The following is a 27,751-nucleotide window of genomic DNA, read 5'->3' as shown; positions in this document are numbered from 1 at the left end:
TTACAAAGAAACAGCTGGCAGGCACTCAGAAGCTGCTGCAGAGCTTGCCAAAGCATTGCAGAGCCAAGAGTGTCTCTGAGTAAGGCCTTCTGCGCAGCTGGGATCAGGGTGCCAGGGAGCAAGCAAAACTATGCCAAAAATGCTCACGGCGACCCTCCATCCACCCCAAATGTAATCCTGCCCTTTGCTAGTGCAATAGGAGGCTCCTTGTCCCAAGAACTAATGCAATCATTGCTCAAAACCAGTTCAATGAAATATGTATTGGCTCAGGGACCTTCTCTATAACCGGTTTTGCCAAGATCTCAGCATTCTACCTCAGCATCTACACAATCATGAGGCAGAGCTAAAGAAAGCAGCCTGATCCTATGCATGTTTACTTATAGAGTATGTTCTACTGAGTAAAATTGTTCTCACTCCCTTGTAAGTCTGCAAAAGACCACAGCCCGTCTCTTCTCGGGAAAACAATCAAACATAAAACTCTAGTAAAAACAGAAGCTACCTGGAAGCATCTTGTTTCTAGGGTTCTACCACACTTAGGAGGGGAAACACAATTCACACACCACCTACCACATGGCTGGGAGAATTTAATTTCACTTTCCTCAAAACCTGGCTTATCATGTCCTATGAACCAGGTATCATGGTGTAAAACAGGAATGAGGAACCTGTGGCTCTCTACATGTTGCTGCACCCCAACCCCTATCATACCCGACCACTGGGCCATGCTAGCTAAGGTTGACGGAGTCCAATAACATCTGGAGGGCCACAGGTTTCCCACTCCCTGGGCTAGTTAAATAAGACAGTTTCACAGTCCATAGTTTGAAGTTGGCTGGTTTACACAGAACAGGTTTTTAAAAATCACAATCTCTGATTTATATGTAATAAGTCAGGTTTTGTGGAAGTGAAACTAAACCCTGTAGGTGTCCTCTGAGGTGAGAGGAAGAACACAAGCCCAAGGCTCACAGCAGCTCCTTCCTGTCATGTTTTAGTCTTACATGAGAACATGGCCAATCTGAAAGCCCAGTGGTGGGATTAAGCAGGTTTATCAAGGTCTGAAAAGATCCAGCCATGTTGTGGTCCTTGGTAAGTTATAATTGGGAGTTTCTCCAATGCAATGAATACTCTGTGTTGATGCAATTTTTAGGAAAGCACTTGCAGCTAAGTTTGGTCATCTGACCAATCAAAAAAAGATTTGGTCAACTGACCAAATAGTGGTTAACTTTGAAAGTATTAACTTTAAGTAGAACAAAAACAGAAAGATAAACATGTTTGATATTTATACTAATTACAAAAACAAAATTATCTTTTAATGAAATAATAAAGTTACTACCATATTTAAAACAAAAAGAACTGTAGTGAATTATAACTTTCAATCATTTGAAATGTGAATTCACTGGACTGTTCTCTAGCTTTTATCCTGAACACCAGGGTCAGTCTATAGCTACATAATGAAATAAAATCCCAAATAAAGTATAGCAACAGCAACCAACTAAAAAGTAGGTTTTAAATGCAGTTGTGCTAATTAGCACCAAGTAAGTTCAACCATGGGGACGCTGGTGGCACTGTGGGTTAAACCACAGAGCCTAGGACTTGCCAATCAGAAGGTCGGCAGTTCGAATCCCCGCGACAGGGTGAGCTCCCGTTGCTCGGTCCCTGCTCCTGCCAACCTTGCAGTTCGAAAGCATGACAAAGTGCAAGTAGATAAAAAGGCACCGTATTTTTCGCTCTATAAGACGCACCAGACCATAAGACGCACCTAGTTTTTGGAGGAGGAAAACAAACAAACAAACAATATTCTGAATCTCAGAAGCCAGAACAACAAGAGGGATTGCTGCGCAGTGAAAGCAGCAATCCCTCTTGCTGTTCTGGCTTCTGTGATAGCTGCGCAGCCTGCATTCGCTCCATAAGACGCGCACACGTTTCCCCTTACTTTTTAGGAGGGAAAAAGTGAGTCTTATAGAGCAAAAAATACGGTAAATGGGGTTTCTGTGCACTGCTCTGGTTCACCAGAAGCAGCTTAGTCATGCTGGCCACATGGACCGGAAGCTGTACGCCGGCTCCCTTGGCCAATAAAGCGAGATGAGCGCCGCAACCCCAGAATCGGTCACGACTGGACCTAATGGTCAGGGGTCCCTTTACCCTTTACCTTTAAGTTCAACCACTGTGGCCTCATGAGGTACTGTATGTGATTATGGTCAAATGATTAACAGATAGAAAATTATAATGTCTGATCTGTCAATTGACTGGCATGCCAACCCTACCCTTAAGCTCACAAAAGCCAATTTCTCCAAGTCACAAGCCAATAGAATAATGACCATATTCCCCAGAGAAAAATTAAGCCTGCCAGGAGAGCAGGAAGATTACACATGCACAGCATAGAATGGAACTGAGAGGAGGAAATTACCGTATTTTTCGCACCATTGGACACACCGGACAATAGGACGCACCTTGTTTTAGAGGGGGGAAAACAAGAAAAAAAAATCTCCCCCTCTCTGCCCAGCGCCCCTTCCACGAAGCGGCAGGAGGCGTTGCGCAGAGAGGAGGAGAATTTCCCCCTTTTCTTTCCCCCCTCTAAAACAAGGTGCCGTTTAAGGTGCATTCAGTCGCCTTCAGGTGGCTACCTCAGAAGCCTGGAGAGGGTTGGGTGCGCAGCGACCCCTCTCCTCTCCAGGCTTCAGATTCCTTTCGACCTGCTCCTTGGGGCTGGCGGGGGGGAGCCCACCACCAGCCCCAAAGAGCAAGTTGGGGAGAAGCAGAAAGGCGCGCAGCGGAGAGGCTGCTGCCAAAGCCGCGCGTCACCTCTCCAGCCGGGAGAGCACGTGCGGGGCTAAAGAAGCCCTCCGCAACCCTCTCCCAGCTGGAGAGGTGACGCGCGGCTATGGCAGGAGCCTCTATAGCCGTGCGTCACCTCTCCAACCGGGAGAGCGCGCGCGGGGCTAAAGAAGCCCCCCGCGACCCTCTCCCAGTTGGAGAGGTGACGCGCGGCTATGGCAGGAGCCTCTATAGCCACGCGTCACCTCTCCAACCGGGAGAGCGTGCGCGGGGCTAAAGAAGCCCCCCGCGATCCTCTCCCAGCTGGAGAGGTGATGCGCGGCAATGGCAGGAGCCTCTATAGCCGCGCGTCACCTCTCCAACCGGGAGAGGGTCACGGGGGGCTTCTTTAGCCCCGCACACACTCTCCCGGCTGGAGAGGTGACGCACGGCTATGGCTTCTTCGCTCCATAGGACACACACACATTTCCCCTTCATTTTTGAAGGGGGAAAAGTGCGTCTTATAGAGCGAAAAATACGGTAAATATTCCCACCCACTCTCACTTGCAAGTGAATTCCACTGAAAGCCAGTGGTGCTTACTTTCGAGTAAAATGTATGCAAGGCAGGAAATAGGTACGAGAAGAATCAGCTTGCAGAAACAAGAAAGAAAAGCTAACAGTACCACTTTGACTGAAACCCACCTCTGGGTTCTGTGGTCCAAGTGATCTTTATAACAGCTTCACCCACCCTCTTTTCTTAGAATTGTGCTTCGTATAATACAGGGGTAGGCAACCTAAGGCCCGTGGGCCAGATGCAGCCCAATCGCCTTCTCAATCCGGCCCACGGATGGTCCAGGAATCAGCGTGTTTTTACATGAGTAGAATGTGTCCTTTTATTTAAAATGCATTTCTGGGTTATTTGTGGGGCATAGGAATTTGTTCATTTCTTTCTTCAAAATATAGTCCGGCACACCACATGGTCTGAGGGACGGTAGATCGGCCCATGGCTGAAAAAGGTTGCTGACCCCTGGTGTAATATATCACTTCAATCACATCTCAGGGCTATAAATCCAGCAGAGCCCGCTCTACCATTCACCGGCTGTATTATGTTCACTGCCTAGATACTCTTTTCATTGTGTGGCACTGTAAACCTACTAAATAAACAAATGCAAACCATGAATCTAAAGCGTTATTTGTGAATCTGTGGCCTGCTTCAATACCAAACAGGTATTAAATGTTAGCAACCTTGTATTGAAGGGTCAATATCACAATAATGCTAGACAGTAAAATGACCATGGTCTTATCCTGTCTTGATTCAAAACCACAAGGCAGGCATGAACAACAAGACAACATACACTCAAACAAATACACCATTTCTCAAACAGTCTCTACCAAAAATGCTCAAAGGAATCAACCTTTACTCTTATGAAGGGCTTTTTTCTTTTTTGCAACAGTACACTTCACTAAATGAACTTAACAGTTGCCTCAAATTCTGCTTTTCCCTCAATGTAGTGATCATAGCACACAGGAAAATGCATGCTTTGCTAACACACGAAGAGCTATGCAAATGCATTTTCTGCTGTGTACAATGTACTTGCCAGTCAACATGGGTAACAGCTGCCCAAGTACATTTTCTGCTATATGCAGCAACCTTGACAGTTATGTGAAGCACGTTGACCAGGATCCAGAGAGTTGCTTAGGCTTACTCAGAGAGCCTCTGCTAATCCAGTGGGGTGTAACTTTTGTATAGCTTACCCGTCCCAACACACCCCGTGCTGGCACCAGCTGCTCTGAAACTCTCCGTTTCAAAACTAATTGCCATGTGGCATGTTGGATTGCCACTGAAGAAAAACAAGACCCCATTAGATTCATGGAATTAACTTCATGGGTTCTTTGAACCATCACCATGCTCTTCCTAAACATGAAGGACAGCCCAGTTGTTTTGCCAAGCCCCCCCCCCCCCGGCCCTCAAATACAGGTTGTTTTCAAGCAGCTTTAAAAACTGGTCAGAAAGCAAGTGCAGGCTAGACTTTGCAGCAAGCCACCATTCACAGGATTGCTGTATGTTATTTTTAGCCTCAGCTACTCACTGCTGGCTGGATTCTGCCTCACTCTGCTGCGTGGCATTGAAACTCTGCATAGCTTGCACCTCTTCCTCTTCTTCATCCTCACTGGAGGCCTCCTCTGCTGCATGAGTTGAGCGAGGTGGCGGAGCAGTGGCTGTTCCATCAGCCTTCTGAATGGAGGGCTTCTGGCAGATGTATTTAGGGTCTTGGCCCAGATTGCAGATTTCTTCTAGTAACTGCAGAACAGTGAACAAGCATGTTGGCATGGAACAACTTCTTGTTAAGACTTCCAGAATACCAGTCTATGTTATTCTCCAAATAAGACTGCATTCAGGAAAAAACAGTGTAAAAGAGACAACATCTAGGTGCACAACTTGGGAGGTTGGCAAGATAGAGAGACAAACAGCATAGGGACCATTTTGTTCTGCTTCCTACCTTAATTATGGCTGTAGTAGCATCTGTCTTGAGTGTGGGCTGGTGCCTCATGAGCTCATCCACAGCACTTCCAAGATTGGAAGCAGTGTCCCCTAGAATGAACACCGCGAAAGGGGAGTAAATTAGTTTTAAGCTATAAAGTACTGTGGTACTTGGCATAAACCAGCCCAGTCAAGTAAGTAACAATCTATTTTTGTCCTCTTAATTTACATAACTCAATATTCTAATGAAACTTTTTTTTTTAAAAAAGGTTCAGTTTTGCATGAAAGGGAAACAAGGTATAAGGGAAAATAACAGAAGGCCAGATAGGAGTAACAGCTAATTTCTAGGTATGACTCTCTTGCAGACACTGTGTGAGTTTTCCATCTATTAATCTCCAAATCCATAAGCCTGGAACTTGCTTTCATAAAAAGTTAGCATGATATTTTCAAGAAAACCAACTTCTACATGTGGTGTTTAATCTTCAGGCACGAATGTCTTTATTATAAACTGTGGGTGAGCATAGATAGGAGATGGAAAGTGAGAATAAGATCTTGTTTATTCTCTAAGATCCCCTGGATTGCCTCTTGTGTTTGGAGCAAAGAGGAGACATACTGTGGTCTCTCCTTCTTGCAAGTTGGGTCTACAAAGGTGGCAGGTGGAGTTACTGTTCCATCCAAAGGCCTTCCGCGCGCAGAATGCCACAAGGTTCAATCTACACAAAACTGGAGATTTTGGACACTCAATGCTATCTCTCCTTTACATCTGCTTTCAACGAGTTAACTAAGGTTCCAAACTGGTGTCTAAGGTCTGTGATGAACTGGATGTGAGTAAACAAGCTGCCCAAACAAGATGGAAGCACCATTGGCTGGGTATGCTACTAATTCAAGATTGAGTGCGGTTGCATTTTCTTTTTAAGAATCAGGTATGGGTCCCCACAGGTCAAAAGAATCTATTTTTCTACGCAACCACGGCAGCCCGAGTAGTATATGTTCCTTCTGTTCACTTCCTGTTTATACATGCTCAGCCTCTTCTACGCAGAACACATTCCTTAAACATGCCCATATTTCACTGGATGCCAGCATTGGGCACCCATCCTTCCCTCCATTCTGAACACTGCCACACACAAGAACAAGGATATGGTTGGCGATCCTCACTTGAAATTTTATAAATCATTTAATGTGTCAACACGATTAGAGTTATTAATATTGCAGATGTTGTATAAGGGATTATTATTATAACCAGAATGCAATTGACACTAATAAGATTTTGGAAAGCAGAAATAAAGAAAATTATCAAATCATCAAATCAAGCTTGCATGCAGGGGGCCACTTTAAATTATATAATTCAGTACTTGAATGATTGGTATTAATAATTGCATTATAAATTGGTATTGCTATAATGAGGCTATTATTGGACTGTAATTGAAAACTAATAAAATTTTATTCCTAATAATAATAATAGTAATAATAGTAAGGATTGGCAACTCTTGCTGTAACTGATAAAAGTATGCCAAATACATTACATTTCTAAGGCTCCATCAATGATGGAATGAAACCTTTCAGATTCATAGCCATCTCATTTTGTTTGCTGCTAGTACAATTTCTGGCTGTGATTACAAGATCACCCACTGCGAAGACAAAGAAGCCAGGTGCAAAGCTGCACATTCACGTGTTAAAACACCACAAGCAGCACAACATTGGGTGCTGTATTAAGTCATCAGGAAAGTAGGATTCTGAGGCAGAAAAACTGCACTTCCATTCAACTTAATCATTAGAAATGGTAAACAATAGAAGCTTGTTTTCAAAAGGGAAATGGGGAATTCCTCATCACAGGTTGTTAACAGTCCACTTTATAAGAATTTCACCTAGGAACAGAGCCGACATATGAGCCATAAAACACTAGGATTAATTTGTTAATTAGACTGGATAATAGTAAAATTCAAAACGATTTCCAAAAGTTAAAACGGGGGGACCCCCTCTAGTTGTCTCCAGGGAGCAGGATAAAACAAACTTTTCCCTCTTCCATGTGACAGCCCTTAATATATTTGAAGATGGCTATCTGGACCACGGGACGCGGGTGGCACTGTGGGTAAAACCTCAGCGCCTAGGACTTGCCGATCGTCAGGTCGGCGGTTCGAATCCCCGCGGCGGGGTGCGCTCCCGTTGCTTGGTCCCAGCGCCTGCCAACCTAGCAGTTCGAAAGCACCCCCGGGTGCAAGTAGATAAATAGGGACCGCTTACTAGCGGGAAGGTAAACGGCGTTTCCGTGTGCTGCGCTGGCTCGCCAGATGCAGCTTGTCATGCTGGCCACGTGACCCGGAAGTGTCTTCGGACAGCACTGGCCCCTGGCCTCTTAAGCGAGATGGGTGCGCAACCCCAGAGTCGGACACGACTGGCCCGTACGGGCAGGGATACCTTTACCTTTTTATCTGGACCACAGGATGGTGACAAGTAGGGAGAAATGCCCAACACAAATGGACCCCGGAAGATACTCACCAAGTGGATCTGAACTGCGACGCCTCCTCATTGCTGGGAGGTAGTCTGGTGAGAGCAACACTTTGAAGAGGCGTTCAAAAGGCTGACACTGAACGAAGGATTGGAGGCCCCGGGCATTCAGGCACAGGGCACTGAAGACATTAGGAAGGGAGCCCAGAACTTCCCGTGTGGCTGGGACCTGTCAGGAGAGATGCGCACCGCAATGCCAAAAGGGTCACAAAGTTGCACTTGAGCTATAAAAGTAACATTTCTTTATAAACTATTATTTGATGCAAATGAGGCCTAACAACCTAACACAAGGGTGGTTAGACTTCAGGCTTGTCAGATCTACTTTGCTTTTTTAGTTCTAGCTACATGTCCTTGTAGATAAAAGTTGTTTATCTAATGGAGCAAAGTTGTTTAGCAGATGGAGACCATGAGAATCCCTGAATGAACTTGGGCCAGTCACAAACCCTCAGCCTAGCCTATCTCACAAGGATAACACAAGGTCAGTCGCCTTGAGCTGTTTGGAGAAAGAGGAGACACACATAATCATTGCTACTCCGTGGAAGATCTTGAAATTCTGAAAAGAAGTTTGCCTCCAAGCACATTCTGAGCCTAGGAATTTCCCCCCAGTACCTGATTTACATGGAAAAGACAATTTGTTGCTGCTATTCTTAATGAACTGGGAGTCGGAACCTTTTTCCAATCTGCTTCCTATCACAAATCTGCCAGCAGATCCTGATCAACCTTCTGCTCACCTTTGGCCTAACGTTACAATATGCAGTGAGATATGGCATAAAAGCAATGTGGGAAAAGAGGAATTTTTATGTGGAATGGGGAACCCATTCTTATGTATAGGAGCCAGAGAACTCTCTTAACTGAGTTGAATGACTTGAGAGAAAAATAGTAGCTTCAAGGGACTACGTTGAGAGAAAACAATATAAACAGGAAAACAGAGATTCAAAGGTGGAAATTGGAAAGAAATGGTAGAGTGAACTGACTGAGCAGGAGTGTAAATAAAGTGGAAAGACGAAATGGGACGTATTTTTTGCCCTATAGGATGCACCGGCCCATAGGACGCACCTAGTTTTTTGGGGGGGCGGGGGGGGGAATAAAGAAAAAAAATTATTCCCCCCCCCGCCGCGGAAACTCCCGCAGGGCTCCCTAGGTTGCGGATATCTGCCCGAAGCGTGGGGTGCTCTGCTTCAGTGCGCCCCGTGCTCTGGGCAAGCAGGCTGCTATCCGCAGCCTAGGGAGCCCTGCAGGAACTCCCACGGGCTCCCCAGGCTTACGGATAGCTTCCTGAAGCCTGGAGAGAGAGGGGGGTCGGTGCGCACCAACCGCTCTCGCTCTCCAAGCTTCAGCGAAAGCCTGCATTCGCCCCATAGGACGCACACACATTTCCCCTTCATTTTTGGAGGGGAAAAAGTGCGTCCTATAGGGCGAAAAATACGGTAAATCCACGTATTTCCACATTCACCCTCCATTTGAGCAGAATAAAAGAGTAGCTGAGGAGATATGTCGAAAAAGTAGCACAAGTGCAATTCCAACTGTGCCATGAATCCCTAAATGGGCGAGCACAGTAGACTTAACATGAACTATAGGAAATGCTTTTATCAAGTACAGTGGTGCCTTGCAAGACGAAAATAATCCGTTCCGCGAGTCTCTTCGTCTAGCGGTTTTTTCGTCTTGCGAAGCAACCCTATTAGCAGCTTAGCGCTATTAGCGGTTTAGCGGCTATTAAAGGCTTAGCGGCTAAAAGGCTATTAGCGGCTTAGAAAAAAGGGGGGGAGCGGGGGAAAAACGGAAGACTTGCAAGACGTTTTCGTCTTGCGAAACAAGCCCATAGGGAAATTCGTCTTGCGAAGCAGCTCAAAAACGGAAAACCCTTTCGTCTAGCGGGTTTTCCGTCTTGCGAGGCATTCGTCTTGCGGGGCACCACTGTATATTCATTTACAAAATGAATTAGATTGCAGTGCCAGAAATTAGCAACTGCTGGAATGCAAAATGGGAAGTATAAAAATTACTAAGACTCTTTCAGCTCCCAGATTAAAAAAACCAACAACATGAGGCTTTTATAGGAACACAGGTACCAAAAATAATAAAACTCACATCTTTTATAAGGAGAGCATGCAGCATGACATCTGTTAGGCCATTGTCCTGTAGCGAGGATAGCAGCGAAGGCTCTTGGAATACAAAGACCGTTACCACCTCAGTGGCTGTCAGGAGAGAAGAGAGAATGAGGTGCGTCACTGACCAGTACAGGTCTTCCTAGGGAGGACAACTTCGCAGCGAGGCTGAGAGATGACACCTCCCATTACAATGGCCCATTCCCAGAGTATGCTGTCACTCCTGGGAAGCAAATCAAGAGGGATGTGGTCCAGGGAAACCAGCTAAGAAACGTATTATTTATTATGCATGAAAGACACACTTACCAAGCAAGAAGAGTGATGGCCCATAGTATTCTGCATTGCTGATGATGTGCTTCAGAGAGGTAGGCAGAGAGCCATCCATCACTGCAAGGAGGAGACATAATGAATAAGGCACGGATAATGCGGTAATTACATAAAGCACTTTCAGTAAAGTTTCCACTAAAAATGCTGCACCAGTAAGATTTACTTTATCACCTTTACAATATGCAGAAATGTACAAAATATTCTGTCACTCTGTACAATTTATTCTGGTTTACTAGTAATGGTAAAGGACAAGGAGCTTCATAGTGCAATTAATTCCCCACCCCCAAACCACCAGAAATATTATTCAGCAACTCATTTGGCTTCCAAGGATGTCAGTAACTATTTTCTGCACCGTTCCAATCATATCTTTACAATAATGGGCTAGCAAATTTCTCTGGGTTTAAACAATGAAACTGGGATTCTAAGGAAGTCACATTCCACCCCCCGTTCCACATTTTGTGGTTTGCTTTGCACAAGATTAGACACTGGTGACTATTGCTGGGAAGTTCATTCCCCAGAACAAGAGCAACTTCCAAAAAGAGGCCTAGTGTGACATTTCACACTTTTACATCTGTGTAGGAGGGAAATACAAAAGTCACCAAAGAAAGCTAATGAATTCTCAGATTTCCGTTCAAACGTAACATTCACCATCTGAGATGTAAAATTTAATAAAAAATATTTACAAGAAAAGAAAAGAAAGCTAATGAATTCATAGAGATCTCTTGCCCAAGTAGAACCAAACTGGAGGAGGATGGAAGCATCCCAGGAGACTCCTGCCTTTAGTTGTGTAGCCACCAGCATTTACAGGCTACTGTACACCACAAAGAGACAAGCATCTTGTCATTATGACAAGTTGGTCAAGGGAAAGCTGGTTCAAGAACTGCTGGCTTAGTCCAAATGCTAAGGCAGTCTCTCACCATGCCGTATGCCATCTGAAAAAGCTGGGTCCTGGATGGCCTTTTTCAAGAAGTTCAACATGGACTTGAGAAGTGCTGCTCGCTGAGGGATACACTGAACTCCTGGAACAAAGAAGGAATCCAGAAAATGAAATCAGTCAATGGCAAACACTCCAGTGGTACAACAAAAGCTCTTTTATCCAAGTCAATACATACCACTTCGGGGTGAGACTACCATGTTTGTGCTGCTGCTGCTACCGCTACTGCTAGGAGTGATGGCACTTGGGGCCCTTGTTTCAACCACAACTTCTTGTCGATGCTCCCCAGAGGTGGAAGGCCCAGGGCTGCTCTCCATGGCTACGTCAGAAACTAGAGAAATGGAAAGATATTTTACAGGAAATAATTGGACTCAATTGTGCGTGGGCGCGGGGGAGGGAGATTTTTTGCTCTATAAGACTCACTTTTTCCCTCCTAAAAAGTAAGGGGGGATGTGTGTGCGTCTTATGGAGAGAATGCAGGTTGCGCAGCTATCTCAGAAGCCAGAACAGCAAGAGGGATCGCTGCTTTCGCTGCGAAGCAATCCCTCTTGTTGTTCTGGCTTCTGAGATTCAAAAAAATTTTTTTTTCTTGTTTTCCTCCTCCAGAAGCTAGGTGCGTCTTATGGTCTGGTGCTTCTTATAGAGCGAAAATTGCAGCGCTCAGCGTAAGACAAATTAGCAGAGGCCCTTCACAAGTTCTACCCTACATCTGCAAAGCTATAGCTGTTGGAATACCCTATCTTTCATTTAGAAGTTGTATCTTCTCTTTGCCGACACAAGATGACAGTAGGCATGACTTCTTTATTATCATTTTTCAAAACTCAACAACCTAACCTGCCCCAGAGCAACAGACTAATATTACTTCTCCCTATTCATTCTCTACACCATGTATAATTCTATCTTGTCTCACCCTACCTCACCCATTTTCTAAAGTAAAAATCCCAGAGGTTCCCCCAATACTCAGAAAATGCTGAGCCAACTCTGCCAAACCACACACCCCAGCAAGACTGGCTAAGCATGTCAAATCTGCCATCTATGGAGAATGCATGAAGTTTACCTTTCATCTCACAATTCTACTTAATTCAGTTCTTGAAAGGCAGTTCTTGAAAGGCAGAAGCATCCCAACTGTATCTAACATGTAACATTTTAGCTATAGCTCTATAAAACATAGGATTATTAAATCTCTTTAAAACGTAATAAAAGCTAACAGAAATACATCAAGTTGCAATTAAAATAAAATCCAATACTATCAACAGATACCGTTTCTGTACCGATTTTCCTCTCTACGTTTATTGGTTCAGTAAGCTATAAACATTTCTGTAAAAGTGACCAATAGCTCTTATGAGATACCTTCTATGTCTGTCTCCATCTCTTCACCCTCCTGTGTAGTGGTAGCAGCAGGTCTCTGGATCTTTGGCTTTATTACAAAGGGACATTCCCTCCGACACAGGTCTGCCTCATGCTAAAACACAAAGGAAGCTATATGTAAAAAGAGCTTTAAAACAACTTGAGTAGAGTTAGCTGAATCACTGGTATCAATGATTGTGAACTCTGCAATAAAAATGAACAATGGCTGTGAAGTCAGGCCTACATGAAGAGTATGCAATGAATAGCAGTTGACACAAGAATAAAGCACAGCTACCTCTAGTCTATAGATGAAGATAGAGAGGCCGCTGTGAGACTGGAAAGCTGCCATGTCTAGGTTTGTGATTAAGTCCACCACACGGACTGCTCTGGTCACAAAAGTGATCTGGTCCTGTTCATCTCCTAAGAACTTGATCACCTGGGAAGAAAAAATGTAAAAGCAGGTAAGAATGTGTGAATGCAGGAGCCACAAAAATGATAAACCCATGAGTACAACAACCCACCATTTTCAACTGACACTGGGGAGAATCCGGAATTTCAAAAGAAAACACCTAAGAAGTTTGTTGCATCAGATAAATGGTTCATCTAGTCCAGCATTCAAACAGGACCTAGGCACAATATAATATAACTCTTCCCCTCTCAAATTCCCTATTAACTGGTATTCAGAGGCACGCTGCCTCCATACTGGAGGTCAACATATGGCCATCTTTGCTAGTAACCACAGGGGTGCCATACGTCTGGAATTTCCCAGACAAAGCCGGGATTCATCCGTTGAAAAGGGAGTCCAGGCGCAATTGTCAAAAGTTGGTTAAAATGTCCATGAAAACCCAGGTGTATGGCAGCCCATATCAGAAGTGTTTGGGGGGGGGCTGGGGGGAGGGAAGCTCACCAACTTTTGTGTCCAGATTTTCACTTCTTGAAATACGGTAACCCTAAGTAACCATGAACAGCCTTTTCAACTACGAACGGGTTCAATCCCCTTTTAAAATTATTCAAGTGGGCTGTGATCATGGTTGCGATCAATGTATCTTCTGAGGGTGAATTCTACAGTTTAACTATGCACTGTAAGAAGTACCTGTTTTGCCTATCCTCAGTCTCCCATTATTCGGATTCTTTCAGTGACCCTGGATTACTGACTTATCCACTTTCTCTACACCAGGGGCGTCCAACTCCCAAGAGACTGCAATCTACTCTCAGAATAAAAAACTGGCAGTGATCTGCCCATGGGGGGGGGGGATCAAATTTGCTTAGCTTTTTTAAGGGGGCCAGTCCAAATTTGTTTAGCTTTTTGGGGGGTGCAGTACTTCTGCTGCTTTTGGGGGGGCACACCATAAATCACTTTAAAAATATTAAGCACTACACCGCTCTCCCCAGAGGCTGAGCACCAGGAACAGTCTACAGCCGCCCGATTGCATAAGTAGACAGGCACAGCCAGGGATCCGCGATCCTGTCAGAGTTAACCTGTTGCAGCCCGCTGGCTGGAGCTTCCAAAACACCCATGTAGCAGGGCGGCGGAGGCATCTGAGCAACAACTGACTCTCGCCAGGTCAGGACAGCACGCGCAGGGATGCTAATCCCCCCCCCCACACACAGAGGAAAATGAGCACGTGATCTACCTCTATCACTCTGGGATTGACCTGTTGGACATCCCTGCTCTACACCATACTTAATTTTATATCTTTCAATCAATAATGTTCCCCCTTGCCCCCTCAAAGACCCCAAGGCTGTAACTTTTCCTCAAAGGGGTGTGTGTGTGTGTGTGTGTGTGTGTGTGTGTGTGTGTGTCTCCAGTGCCCACTGATCATTTTGACTGCCCTTTTCTAGTTCTATAAGGCCCTTCTTGAGGTCTGAGGACCACAACACAACAACTAAAGTCACAACAGCAAAGTTAGGCTATGGTTAAATGCTCTGGAATGCCACCAAGCAGTTTGATTTCTCAAAGGGCAGCTACTATGCCTAATCTCAAATGCTATTAAATCAGAGCTTGGCTTGACAGAACAGGCATTTCAGTTGAGACAAACCAGATACACATATGCATGCATGCTTTAGGCGCCAGTACTTATGAGCCAATCTTTTCTACTCTTAAGATAGTTTCTCGGCCTCAGAAACTGGCCTTCCCTATGGCTGGCATTCAAGATTTACCAGTTTTAATTCAATAGAAACAAATTGGCAAACATCTGTAGTCTAACGGGAACAGCAGCAGCAAGATGTGGAGGCGAGGGACAGAGAAGGGTATCTGTACACACAACAGTGCTCCAGTTTTCTGGACAACAGTCAAAAGAACTGCATGTCCAATTTTTGTCTGACCGGAGTCCAGCAAACAGTTCTCTAATTTTTTGGAACTGGCTGCCTTACTCATTCTTCTGAGCATACATTACCTTCAGTAAGGCCTCCATCATGCCACAGGAGACTAGAGCTTCACCTCCTGCATCATAGCTTGCCAGGTGATACAAGAAGGAGAAGAGTGCTGTGGCAAACTGATGTGGATATGGCTCCATGGAGGGATCTGGGAAGAGGGAAGGAAGCACCATTAGAATACAACAAGCAGAATACAACCAAAGTACATGTGAGATCTAGAAATACTTGCCGATCATGGCCTGTATACAGTTCCGGACTAGGACTGGCAAAAATCCATGGTAGGAGGCAGTTCCAGTGCAATCAATAATACTACTGAGTTTTGGAGTCCTCTCCAAGTGCACAATGGAAGTTAACGTCCTCAGTGAGGCGGCTTTGATGTCCTGTCAAAGAGAAATGGGGAGATTAGGGATTTAGCTCCGAGGAGAATCGTGTGCTATATTATAATTTATAAATATCCACATATTCAGTCAGTATCAAAGGCAGCTGAATAGGCTAGTGACAAGCTCCAGGGAAAATGGCAGAAAAAAAACTCCAGAATCTTTACAGTCCAACCCAATGCCAATACCTTGGGAAGGAACTAAGGTGAGTAGCATTGAGCTAGCTTTCCTTACCAACAAGTCTGGGCAGGAGAAGCAGGTCGATAGATGACGTACCATTAACTGTTTATCTGTTATCTGCAGTACATCCACTAGCTCCTCTATCAACCCATTGTATAGAATGCTGTTGGCGGACTCCTGCAAGGCATTTGAATATACTGTGGAAAGAGACAGAGGCTTTGTTAAGAATTTGCAGCAGGTGACAGACATTTTGGGGGGGAGGAGACAAACCTATCCATTATTTTAAGTGACACATAACTGGTTAATACAATTATGGTTTCTGATCCAGAAGCACAAGCTTCTACTGTACAAGCTATGCCCAGGTGCTCCAGATCAGAGGAAGAAAGCAAACATGCTTCTATATGGCTTCGTTTGGCTTCCCTCTGGTCCTTGCATTTGTTAGTCCACAACCTGAAATTCTCATTGCTATGAACCACAACCCCACCAACTGGCCATGAAGGAACAAGCATTTAAGTCAACCAGGCCTCTATGAAGCAATATCACAAATAAGCACAATAACATTTGTTCCCTGGCCTGTTAAAAAATTAGGGGTGGGTGGTGGGTGGGAAGAGACTACAGCTTTCAAAGATGGCAATTTAGTGTAAAGTTCTTTATTTTTCTCAGACTACTTAAAAACCATCTTGGCTTGGGCTTCTCTCCTATGTTTTTAATATGTTTATGAAACTGTTGGGAGATGTCATCACAGAATTTGAATGGTGTATCATCAATATATGGGCAACAATTAATGCTTGCCCTTTTTGCAGATCCATATGGGGCAGTGAAATTCCTGAATTGGTATCTGCAGTAGTAGTTAAGTAGGAAAGAAGCTTACAACCAACTTAAACTTATCTCATTGACAATATTGTGGTGGGAGTGGGAATAGATCTTATCTAGATTTGGGGGATGGGGAGAGATCACAGATTAAGGTTGTATCTTAAGATACTGCTGCTTTTATATATAAAGGTGGCACTATGACAAGTAGTACCTTTTTACCAGGTACAACCAGTTACGCCTTCTCTGTAGGAGCAGCAGAGATCTGCGCTACGGTAATTTCCATATTATATTACTGTAATATATTCAGTTTGGGGCTACCCTTGAAAGCTGTTCATAAACTTCAGTTAGTGCAGCAGCTAAGCTAGTGGCTGGGACTGACTATTGCAGGCATAGGCAAACTCGGCCCTCCAGATGTTTTGGGACTACAGCTCCCATCATTCCAAGCTAGCAGGACCAGTGGTTAGGGATGATGGGAGTTGTAGTCCCAAAACATCTGGAGGGCCAAGTTTGCCTATGCCTGGACTATTAGAATCATCTCCTTGGTACCAAAAGATATCAGCTGGTTACCGGTTAGTCTCTGGGAAATAAGTCAAGACTTGATAGCACTAACTCATCTGGGTCTAAATACTGATACATAGAGAGGACAGGCTGACATGTCCAGGGCCAAGTCTTTTTTCAGCAATGGTAGCTACACTGTAGGATTTCCTTGATACACAGACTTGTTCACTTCATTTGTTGTGAGCCACTACATCTATCAGTTAAAAAGCAGCTTGAATAGCTAAGTCAAGTATGTGACTCAAGAGTCCCCAGAAATGCATAGTCCAGGCATTCCCCCGCCCTTACGCAGGGGTTACGTTCCAGGACCCCGCACATGCAAGTGAAATTACATAAAGTGGAGAGCTCTCACTTTAACGGGGAGGGCACATGAGGAGGAGAGACACAGACAGAGACAGACTCTCACCCTGGAAATTGCTTGGGGCCACTGCCTAGCCTGCCCCAACCCTGCCTGCCTGAGGGGAGCCAGTGAATGCACTGGCGGCAGCTGGCCATGGAAGGAGAGGGCCAAAAACAGAAACAGTGCCAGGATGGGGGCATGGACACGTGACAGAGTGGCAGGGAGAAGATGCCTCCTGTCCTGCCCCACTGGTTGATCAAACGCCTATTTATTTAATGGCAGTACATGAAAACACGATCAAGTGCAACAAAATAAAAAGTATCACTTTAAAGCTATCCCAATGTCCACTTGTATAAACTCATATTCTTCCCCTTTACTTTGGCAGTGCCACAGATAAGAATCCATCTGCCATCATGCTCACCTAATATAGAAATGGCATGCAGTCTGGCCTGAACAGCTTGCAACCGCTTTTTATGATTGGAAAAGCCATGGGCCAGGCGAATGTGTGTAAACAACAGCATCTACAAGAAGAAAAGAGTTAGCAGTGTTGCAATAAAGGCCCAAGCACCCACCATGACAATGAATCCCTCACAGGGTTATAACTGACACCAGTCACCTGGCAGGATCTACATATGCAACAAAATGAGATGCAACGAATTTTATTACTTCAGTCATATATGTACGTAAGTAAATATTGCAAGCAGAAAACTAGAACAAGGGCAGGGCATGAACCAGTCTCCCCAATGCCCTCGTTTTGTCTAGAGAGCGCACATTCAAAATGCAATTCCCAGATGATACAATTTATTCTATTATCTCATTTAGCCATCTGTATAAAGGTGGCCCTAATGCACTCAACCTGATGCAATCCGGGGCAGTATCTGCTGCTACCTTGTGTAACCATGTCACTCTCAATGGGTTTCCATTTCTCTGTCTCATCACACTCTCCCCATTTTGAGGACACAATCTGGAAACCACACCAAATGAGCTCTCAACTCATTAAGCGCCCTACCAAGCCCAGAAAAAAATCCATTTCAAGTACCAAGGAGATTCATTAACTCGGTTTAGCTACTGAAAATCTCCGAAGCACAGCAAATTTGTTTTCCTTGAAACTAAACCAGAAGCCTCATTCTGTAATGCACCCAGAGCACCACATTGGTCTTTCCTGTCAATGTACCTGTTTATCCTTTGGGATGCTGTACATTTTGGTGAGGGATTCCATAATTTCCGAGGGACTTTCTGAAATCTGCATTGGGTAAATAAGAGAGGCTTAGAAGCCAATACAAAGGCAAAATTAAAAATATCATTCAATTAAGCAGGGGGAGTTAGCTTACCTTGTCAAGTTGTTCTATGTGAATATAATGTAGTGTGTTGCTGGTAGTCTGAAAAGGAAACAAAAAGGTTTTGGAGTTCATTTCCGATCTCTCATTCGGAAGCCATGGCAAAGTCACAACTGTGCCACAGAACTGCTTAAGGGCAGCCACCAAGAGCAACAGCTCAAAAATGAGTTGTGCCTTTGGCCAACAATCAGACCTGGCTTTCGTGGGGTGTTTTAATCATATCCCAATATGGATTACTGTGCTGGCAACCCCTATTTGAGAAAGAGCTGCTGCCCCATAAATCCACATCTGCCCCATAAATCCACACCTAGAAAAAACAAGCATTTAGAGAAGCAAAATGGAGAAGTCTCTTCACAGGTGGACAGAGATGTTACCTTGAAAGTGTCAATGGTGTATGTACCTGGCACTGAAGTGTTCCCATTTAATTTGGGAACACTGTCAAGGTGTGCCATCTACTTTACACCCAAATACTCAGGGAACTGGAGCTACTATGTAAGGGTCCTCACAGGGCCTAGTGTGGAATTTGGGGAGGACAAAGTTTGAACTGTTTGCACCTGACAAGAGACCTTTCATAGAGTGTTTCTCAAGACATAGGAAAACAAACTCTCCCTGAGATATGAGGGCAACAAAGTGGGCCTTCAACACCACTGAATCCCTACCACCATCACCACCACCTCCAAGAGTTAAAAGCAGCATGTTTGATTGCAGGGCACAGCAGCTACAGCAGAGGTAGGACACTGAGTGGACCATGACAACCTCCAAAATGAGTTGATCAAGCTACTGAAAGCATCTGAGAATAGGAAGACTGGCTGCCAGCACCTTCTCATACCTAAAGTAACTTCCTCCATCTTAGTATTCACTCACTGGGAGTAGAGAACCCCACTTCTCTTAGAAACGGAATAGGGAGCAACGTGCTATAGCCTTTTCCAATCCAATGTGGGCTTATTTGCCAAATCTTGCTCCCACCCACTTCCCTCAGAACCCTACAAGAACAAGTCTGTAGGAGACTCACCCTTTTGTCCACTTTGACCTCGGCCCCTGGCTCTGCATAGAATTCAAAGTGTAGTGTAGTTGCACTGGGAGGGTATTTCTGTGTACAGATCACAGTATGGAATCAGAACAAACCAGATGGCAAACACTCCCTCCAAAAAAATCAAACCACTCTCACCCTGGACTAGGGGGAGGTTAAGGGAGGGGCGTTAGCGTAACAAAGGACAATGCACCCTGGTGCTAAGAGCACCCACTTGCAGAAGTGTGAGTATAACCACCACCCCAACTCTCCTTACATCTTTTTGTGCACGTGGGAGGAGGAAGAGAGTTAAGATGTAAGAAGTTAGGATTAGGTATGAAGACATGGTGATGCAGAGGGAGCCCTGCTGATATCTAGGAACACAACAGCAATATCCAAGAAGATGCACAGACATGGAACAATGGCCTAGACCTGTGCCTCCAGCAGCCCCACAGGGTATGAGTAGCAATGCATATAAGACTACTCAGCCTTGCATCACTCAGCTCATGCAAGCTTAATGTAAAAGTTGAAGCAGCCGAGGGGGAGAATTTCGCTGGCCCCAGGTCAAGGGCAGTATTTCAGAACATGCCATCAGACCTTGTGGGCCTCACAACTCATATGAGCCCTACAATTGGTGCACTTCCTGACATCGCTGTCAGCAGTGACGGTAGCGGCAAACCAGGAAGCACCTTAAAAATGATTTGCTTCCTATTTCCAGAAGTTTACAGTAACTGCCACTGTTTTGGTATGATAGCAGCTGTACCATCTGTGTTGATCATGCTAACCCAACTGGGGCAAAAAGTGATCTCCACCAGGATCAACACCCAGAACGTGTATGTTGTAAAGGACTGTTACTCTGATCATTCTCAAAAACAATACATCTTGAAAATACTCTATGTATGATCCTGCCCACAATGATGCTGCTTCACTCCAGAGTGTAGCCATTTCAAAACATAGCAAAAATCAGCAAAGCAGGCACTGGAAAGTTTTAAAGCAACAGGGCGGTTCTGATGAGGCTGGTAACTATCAGAACCACCACAAGCTGGCATCTCTCCCGGTTCAGGGGACCACCATGGACGGGGGAAAGAATTATGCAGTGAGCAAGGAAAGGGCACCCAAGAACTCCCGTCCCCAAATACCCAGTATTCTTTCAAATCACACACTGCTTACCCTCAAGAAGGAAGATTATATATACCAGCAAAAAAGGAGAGTTTCAGTGTCCAAATCTTGGTGTCAGAATCCCTAACCCTAAAACATTGTTTGAAGTCAAACTTTTCCAAAGCCTATGCCAGACAATGCAAAGTGGCTTTTATATCAAATATATCGCAGAATCCTGCTGTGTTTTAATGGACTCTTGCCCATTAGGAAGACCAAATTTTCTTCCTGCAAGAGCAGAGTACCAACTATTTGCCAATTTGCTATTAGATACAAACAGTGAGAGGCACTATAAAAGACACACTTGGGAAAGGACTATCAATGTATTCACGTAAATCAGAAAAGCAACTGGGAATTAGTTCTACACACCATGAGTCAAGCTACCAACCGCAAAGTAGCAGAAAAGATAAAATTCAAAATGGAATACTTACCAGCATGTGCAAATCTCTACAACATTCTGCCAGACCAAAGCCATTCTCCTTGCCACCCCAACTCTGCAGGACAGAAGGAGGAGAACATAAAGGTTGAATGAACCCCAAAACCCTACAAAAAACAATCCAGAAGGAAAACTCAACTGTACACTTCAGTTGGACTTGATCAATAGAAAATTGGCTATGTGAAGTTCTGGCATGCATGTTCTATCACAGCTGCATTTAAAATCTCACTAAGTGCTCCCCTTCTCCCTATGACTCCAAAATCCTACTTAATGTAAACAGTCCTCATGATTGTTTCCAAAAGCAATTGACAAGATCTGCTTTGTGGTAATGAAGGCGACCCAAGATGAAAGCCAACATACCAGTGAGAAACTGCCAATATACTATCCAACATGACCCAATACAACCATGTTGACTGGTAAAACAGACGTTTGAGAGCTAAGTAACTGTCACAGGCTATGATAAAGAGTGCCAGTGCTCAGCTGCCTTCAGAGCTGCTTGAAATGACTCACTGAATCATAGTTTGTACCTGCGATGATAGTACTCGGTCTTTGCCACAGGCACACCTAAACTGGACCTTTTAAGAAAACAACCAGCTGCACATTGCAGTGTCATGTATGTACATCATTGCTTCCTGTGATAACTGCAATTACAAGTGACACCAGAGAGTAAATTTCAACTGCTTTGAAAATGAGAGAAGGAATTGGGTCACCTTTGTTTTGTAATCTGGATGTGTAATCAAGCCACAAACAGATTAAAATTTAGTAGGTTGGATCCAGAGAAAGATGAGTGGAGCCACCTATGCAGTGGCTTATATTTTACTTTATTATAGTTTCCAATTATAAACAAAACAGAAATACCACCAATAAAATACAGAAAATAAATCAAGAACATAAAATAGAGCAGAGAACAGATATAGTATTTAAACATTGTTTCCAAAGCAAAGTTTTACAAAGCCACTCCTGTTTTCCCCCTGAAAGTACACAATTCCCTCAAAGTGCTTTGTTTTAGCTGTGTGTCTGTCCTGCCGGCCCGCTTTTTTAACCCTCTCAATTTTTCTTCATCTGCCTTCATACATTTTTACATTGTACTGTGCAGAAGGATTGGTGGGGAAACACATCACGTGAAGCAGTCCATCACACAATCAGTTACAGGACTGCTGTAGAAGTCTAAGCATGCTTAGAAGTCTGGTCGGCCAAAAATATACCACATCTGAAGCTAGTCACAGACTGAACTTCCTTTATATACCCTGGCTGCATGCTGCTTTTATCACACAGCAGATAAAAAGGCAGTGCTCAAGGAATCTGACGCCTGCTCTCTGTCTCAGATTACACCACACCTGCAATGTGACAGAAAGCCACAAGAGCAGGCTAAACTGTAGCACAATGATCTTCAGGATTTGTAGCTTCATCATGAGGCTCAAAAGTCTGTTTAACAATACACAACCCTTCAAAAGGAGTTGCTCCCACAACAAATAAAAAACTGGCTATATGAAGAAGACCCCAAAGCAAATAAAATTAGACAATTCAGGCTTTTAAGTCTTAATACTTTGACAACAGGAATATTACAAATAAATAACCTCAGTACATAATATAACACTGAGTAAGATGGGCTGATGCAAACAGCCCAAAGGACAAACCAGATTTAAGATGTGATGCCTAAAGCCTTAAATTTAGGAAGCAGCGGTAGAAAATGTGTCAGAGATCTTCCATTTTCTATTGCTTTGAGCAAATCCATTTATACTATGACTGTCAATGCTCCAAGTGTGTCCCACGTGAGAGAAACGGATTAGAATAATTCTTTACTGGAGACATTACATTTTTGATCCATCAATATGGCTTCTAAAGGTGCATTATCTAAAGAAGCCATTAAGCCAATGAACTTCAACTTTCTTGCAGGTCTCTTTACAGCTCCTTACCTCTGCCAAATGCTGTAGCCGGGACAGAAGAGGCATCCTCTTGTCAGAGCCCAGGCGCGTGATGTAATTGGAGCGTTTGCTAAACACATACAGGAGGTTGAGCACTGCAAGCACCACTTGCATATCCGAGGATGCCAACAATGTTGTCAAGTGCTAAAAAAAGAGCAAAGTATTTGAAACATTCCTGAAACTACCACAATCTTAATTTCCAGAGATTAATATTTTCCTGTTATAGCAAATAAATACTCTGGTCTTACTTGCCATACTTAGTCACTGTAGTGTTGTGGCTAACAGACTAAGTTATCAACCAGAAGTCCATAATTCAAACCTTGCTTTTGCTATGGACTCCATATGCAGCCTTAGGGCAGCTACAATCCTCAACCTACAACATGGGGAGCATAATACTAGCCTGCCTACTGGCTTTAAAATTTAAAAATTAAATGTATGCTATGTAAACCTCTTGAATGCTTTAAAGCATTGTATAAAATCGCTAAGTATTTAAGTATTAAATATTTGAGTCCATCTGCCTCCCACAATCAACAATATAGTGTGGCTGTCTTTCTTGTGCCAACAGAAAAGCGGCTTCACACTATTAAAGCCATCATCTGCTTCTAAAACATGTTTCAGATGAGAGGCCCTTCAGCCCTTCTAAATCCCAACCCTGCTACTTTAGAGTTCTTTACCTCGATAGAGCTGTACAGGTGGCGAGAAAAACTGTATTCTATTAGCAGGGCAGTGAAGTTCAACACTGACAGCAGTAAGGATTTCAGCTGTTCCCTCTCCGGCCTGTCGCAAACCAGCATCCATGCCATGTTCTCCACTGTCTGCCCAGCATCTGCTAGGATCCCATCGAATCTGTCTAGCAGGTCCACCCAGTGGTAAAGTTCGCACTTAAAGAGGGGGGAAAGCACATTCAGGAAAGAATGATAGTGACAAGGAGAGATAACTGGACTTCTTGGGAAAGGGTCTGCTATACCTCCCGGGGGATGGGGGAGGAAACCAAGCTATCCCCATATTAATCAGCTAAATACAGCGGACTCAAGAGCTGACTAAGTCACTGGAGAGTAAAACATTAGATCCAACCCCCATGCGTGCTTATTTGGAAGTCTGACTGGCACAACAAGTAAGCCTGACTAGGATAAAGCTATAACTTTTACAGCTCAATTATGTTAGAATTAAGGGGAAACAGGAAAATAAATATAAGATGGAGGATGAATGAAAAGATCTTAAATGATGAACAAAGCTCAAGATCTGCTAAAGGAATTCTTCGAAATAAATATGGCTCAGGAAACAGATATGAGTGATATGGGACGCAAGTAAGGCCTTCATAAGAGGATATTACTTACAACAAAATGCCATACAAAAAAGAATTAGAGAAATATCAAAATTTACTAGAACCCAAAACACCGTGGTGGGTGTCATCTCTGGAGGCAATCTCAGTAAAAAAGAAAAATATGGAGAAAAACTGGGCTACATACAACCAACTACTAAAAGAAGAACATGGCCAACTGAAACTGAAAACTTTTGAGGAAATTAAACAACATTGTACTGGTTGGAGGAAATACCATCAATTACACAACACATTTAATTCAGACAAAAAAATCGGCTTTGGAAAAGAAGAATCTAAACTACAAAAAGAACTATTACAAAACAAAAAGAAATTATTATCTAAAACCTATAATTTAATGTTAGAGTGGGAGTTAAAAGATAAAGAAATAAAAGAGGTGGGCCCAAGATTTCGATTATAATATCCAGATGTAGCAATGGGAAAAATTGTGGAAGCAAAACATTAGATTTACTGCTTGCTACACAATTAAGAGAAAATCTGATAAAGATGATGTACGGGTGGTATATGACCCCCATCAGACTGGCCAAGATACACAGATTAAAATCAAATAAGTGTTGAAGATGTAATAAGGTAGAAGGAATGATGTACCATCTATGGTGGAGATGCAGGAAAATAAAAAAATTCTGGAGTAGCATCCACGAAGAACTAAAAAATATGTTTAAAACATCATTTGAGAAAAAGCCAGAAGAGTTCCTATTAGGTATAGTCTCAACAGACATCCCTGGAGATAAGAAAAGAAGTGTTTTGATATGCTATAGCTGCCACCAGAATACTAATAGCTAAAAATTGGAAAGGGGACATTGTTCCCTCAATAGCGGAGTGGCAAAACAAGCTCTGTGAGTTTATAGAGTTGGCCAAAATGACAGCAGCTATCCAATCAAATCAGAAACTGAGGAAAGAATGGGAATGTGTAGAACAATATATGATAAAACATTGTTCCATAACAAAGTTATTGATATGCATTGACTGAAGTCCACAAACTTAAGGGTAAAATATGGAAAGTTGGTTAACGGGGAATAAGTAAATAGTATTTATAACACAATATAAAAGTAAAGGAAAAAAAAAGAAGTCGAGCTCTGGTGGAGGGAAGACACAATGGTAGAAATAAGGAAAATATACATCTACACATATATACATATACCACAATTTGGAATGTATTGTAAAGAATGATGAAATGTGTAACTGAATGTAATATTGTAAATAATAATAATAGTAGTAGTGGTAACAACAACAACAACGGATAAAGCTATAAATTGGTTTGCAGAACCAGAAGTGCATCATAAAGTTTTAATCCTCTGGGACCAGTCATGGTTGTCTGAAGCACATGCCATCCTCAACCTTCCACAAGAGCTTTCCCCAAACTTGTTGGACTCCCATCAGCCCTAGGCAGCATGGTCAATGGTCAGATGATGGGAATTGTAGTGCTAGAGCACACTAAGTTGGAAAAAATGCTGTATTATAAAGCCTAAAAATAAATATAAATTAAAAGACAAAAGGCATTGCATTTTCTCAAGCTTTTTTACTACATGATCTGCTGCTACCACATACCTTGCCGATGTTCCATGTTTTGATCTGTTGAAGTTCCAGCAGCAGCTGCTCATCATTGCAAACCTTGAGTTTGTCAATCAAGGCTCTGCAATCTGCAGGCTGAAAGGTGAAGAAACTGCATAAGGAACACTAATTGCTACACATCGATGGATGCTTCTTCATAAAAGAAAATGCTGGTAAGCAATGAGTTGTGTTGCTTTAAATTTTAAAAATCATTCACTTCTCTCCTCAGCCCAATGTGCACAAACAGACATGTGATCCTACCAACAACAACTTGGGTGTTTCTGTGTTTATAATTATAGAAAACAAAATGCCCCCAAATTTCTACCTTTTCCCATTGTGTGACGCTTAAACAGTCAGATATGTAATATCAGAAAAAGCACTTCACTGCCTGCAATAAATGAGTTACTAAACTCAATTAAGGCGTACGCTGAGTTGCAATCTACTACAAGATACTGATCAAAGAAAGCAGCCTTCATTCCATTTCTTTTGGAATCCATTTTTGTAGGAGTAATGATCTATATTAGAAACCAATTTCTATAGCTTCTGAGATACTGGCAATCATAACCTGCCAAGTGGAAGAAAGTCCGTTTATTTCTAGCACACAGTGATCTCCAGTTTCTCCCATTTATCTCCACGTTTGCTGCTAAGGAACATGCACTCAGTAAAACACAGATGGGGAACTTGCAGCACCCAGTCTCATTTTATGCACACACACTCATGCTTCCTGAAGCTACCTCACTCTTGAAATCCCAGAATCTTGTTTACTTCCTAATTTTTCCGGGCTTTAAACTCCCCTTCCCTCTTTTCCTCTATGTAGTTTCAGAACCATTGGGTGGTGTTTGATTTGATAAAAACAAATTGATTGTTTAAAACAACTTTTTGTATGGCTTACAGAAAACAAGTTTCTCCCCAACTGTCTGAAAACAAAGTGGTAGTTTTCTGGAGTATGTGTGTGTCCATATCACACAAAGGCAGAAAGGAACTACTTTTACTGTCTTTGCTTTCCAGAACAGTAGCTATATTGATCTGTTGTATGAAAAAACTCTTGAATCCTTATCTGAGTGTAACCTCACCAAAGGTAGTGATGCTTACTTATGAGTAGATTTGCATAGGATTAGGAATTCTCATGTGAGGTGGCCATGTAAAAATTGAACCAGGCAAGGCAGTCTTTATTTCAGTTTAGTTAATGGAACACAGAGGGGTTTTTTTATCATTGTGTATGGCTCTACCCACTAAAAGCATGCACCCCCTCCCAAAAGATTACCCTTGAGGGAATGCAGCCTACAACGGATTGACTATCCCAGCAATAAACTATCACACAACCCAAAAGACATTCAAAACTGAAATGTCAGAAATGCACTGCTGTAGATACAGTCAAATCTGTAATCTCCTTGATCCCAATGCATATTGATCCCAATATTCTCACACTTTTCCTATGATGAGCTCAAGGTAACAAGAGGTGATACTTACAGCCTCTGTAGGTGTTTTCTTCAGCTTAGTTCGGTCCACTTTCATTTTTATTAGTTTTCCGCTTCCTGGTCCTGCTTGGTAAAAACAAAATGACAGAGTTGACTGTCAACAGGACACATTTTAATCAGTTAACAAACAAGTGACAGTGCAAAAGAACAAAGGTGGCCTAAAAAGCTCAAACTACATAGAAATGGGGGCAGTCTTAGATAAACATAAGGAATCAAAAGCAATTTCTGAGGTTGCATGTATACCAAAGACCTCTATACAGTGGTACCTTGGGTTAAGTACTTAATTCGTTCCTGAGGTCCGTTCTTAACCTGAAACTGTTCTTAACCTGAAGCACCACTTTAGCTAATGGGGCCTCCCGCTGCTGCCGCGCCAGCAGAGCACGATTTCTATTCTCATCCTGAAGCAAAGTTCTTAACCCGAGGTACTATTTCTGG

At 43.3% G+C, this 27,751-nt stretch overlaps 1 protein-coding gene across 13 annotated transcripts in view; it reads right to left on the bottom strand.

The window, feature by feature from the left end:
• The window catches only part of HUWE1 (HECT, UBA and WWE domain containing E3 ubiquitin protein ligase 1), a 101,639-nt gene that overhangs the window by 54,937 nt on the left and 18,951 nt on the right, over window positions 1-27,751 (bottom strand). For 9 of the 13 annotated variants that reach the window (XM_053371395.1, XM_053371401.1, XM_053371403.1 and 6 more), the window contains exons 3-23: window positions 27,309-27,382; window positions 25,836-25,934; window positions 23,623-23,829; window positions 22,940-23,092; window positions 21,019-21,081; window positions 19,436-19,513; window positions 18,418-18,465; window positions 18,261-18,329; window positions 17,508-17,607; window positions 15,433-15,575; window positions 15,051-15,201; window positions 14,842-14,969; window positions 12,741-12,881; window positions 12,449-12,560; window positions 11,277-11,429; window positions 11,082-11,183; window positions 10,144-10,224; window positions 9,821-9,927; window positions 7,727-7,904; window positions 5,250-5,341; window positions 4,839-5,050 (exon numbers count right to left, since the gene is read on the bottom strand). In XM_053371395.1, coding sequence (XP_053227370.1) covers window positions 4,839-5,050; window positions 5,250-5,341; window positions 7,727-7,904; window positions 9,821-9,927; window positions 10,144-10,224; window positions 11,082-11,183; window positions 11,277-11,429; window positions 12,449-12,560; window positions 12,741-12,881; window positions 14,842-14,969; window positions 15,051-15,201; window positions 15,433-15,575; window positions 17,508-17,607; window positions 18,261-18,329; window positions 18,418-18,465; window positions 19,436-19,513; window positions 21,019-21,081; window positions 22,940-23,092; window positions 23,623-23,829; window positions 25,836-25,934; window positions 27,309-27,353 — 2,462 coding nt within the window. In that variant the 5' untranslated portion in view covers window positions 27,354-27,382. The remainder of the gene's footprint in view (window positions 1-4,838; window positions 5,051-5,249; window positions 5,342-7,726; window positions 7,905-9,820; window positions 9,928-10,143; window positions 10,225-11,081; window positions 11,184-11,276; window positions 11,430-12,448; window positions 12,561-12,740; window positions 12,882-14,841; window positions 14,970-15,050; window positions 15,202-15,432; window positions 15,576-17,507; window positions 17,608-18,260; window positions 18,330-18,417; window positions 18,466-19,435; window positions 19,514-21,018; window positions 21,082-22,939; window positions 23,093-23,622; window positions 23,830-25,835; window positions 25,935-27,308; window positions 27,383-27,751) is intronic. The other 4 variants (XM_053371399.1, XM_053371406.1, XM_053371394.1 and 1 more) reach the window with 3 other exon arrangements.

This window comes from Podarcis raffonei, chromosome 17, assembly GCF_027172205.1.
Source record: "Podarcis raffonei isolate rPodRaf1 chromosome 17, rPodRaf1.pri, whole genome shotgun sequence".
NCBI lineage: Eukaryota > Metazoa > Chordata > Lepidosauria > Squamata > Lacertidae > Podarcis > Podarcis raffonei.
Note: the sequence above shows the minus strand (reverse complement) of the source record. Positions and strands in the feature narration are given on the sequence as shown.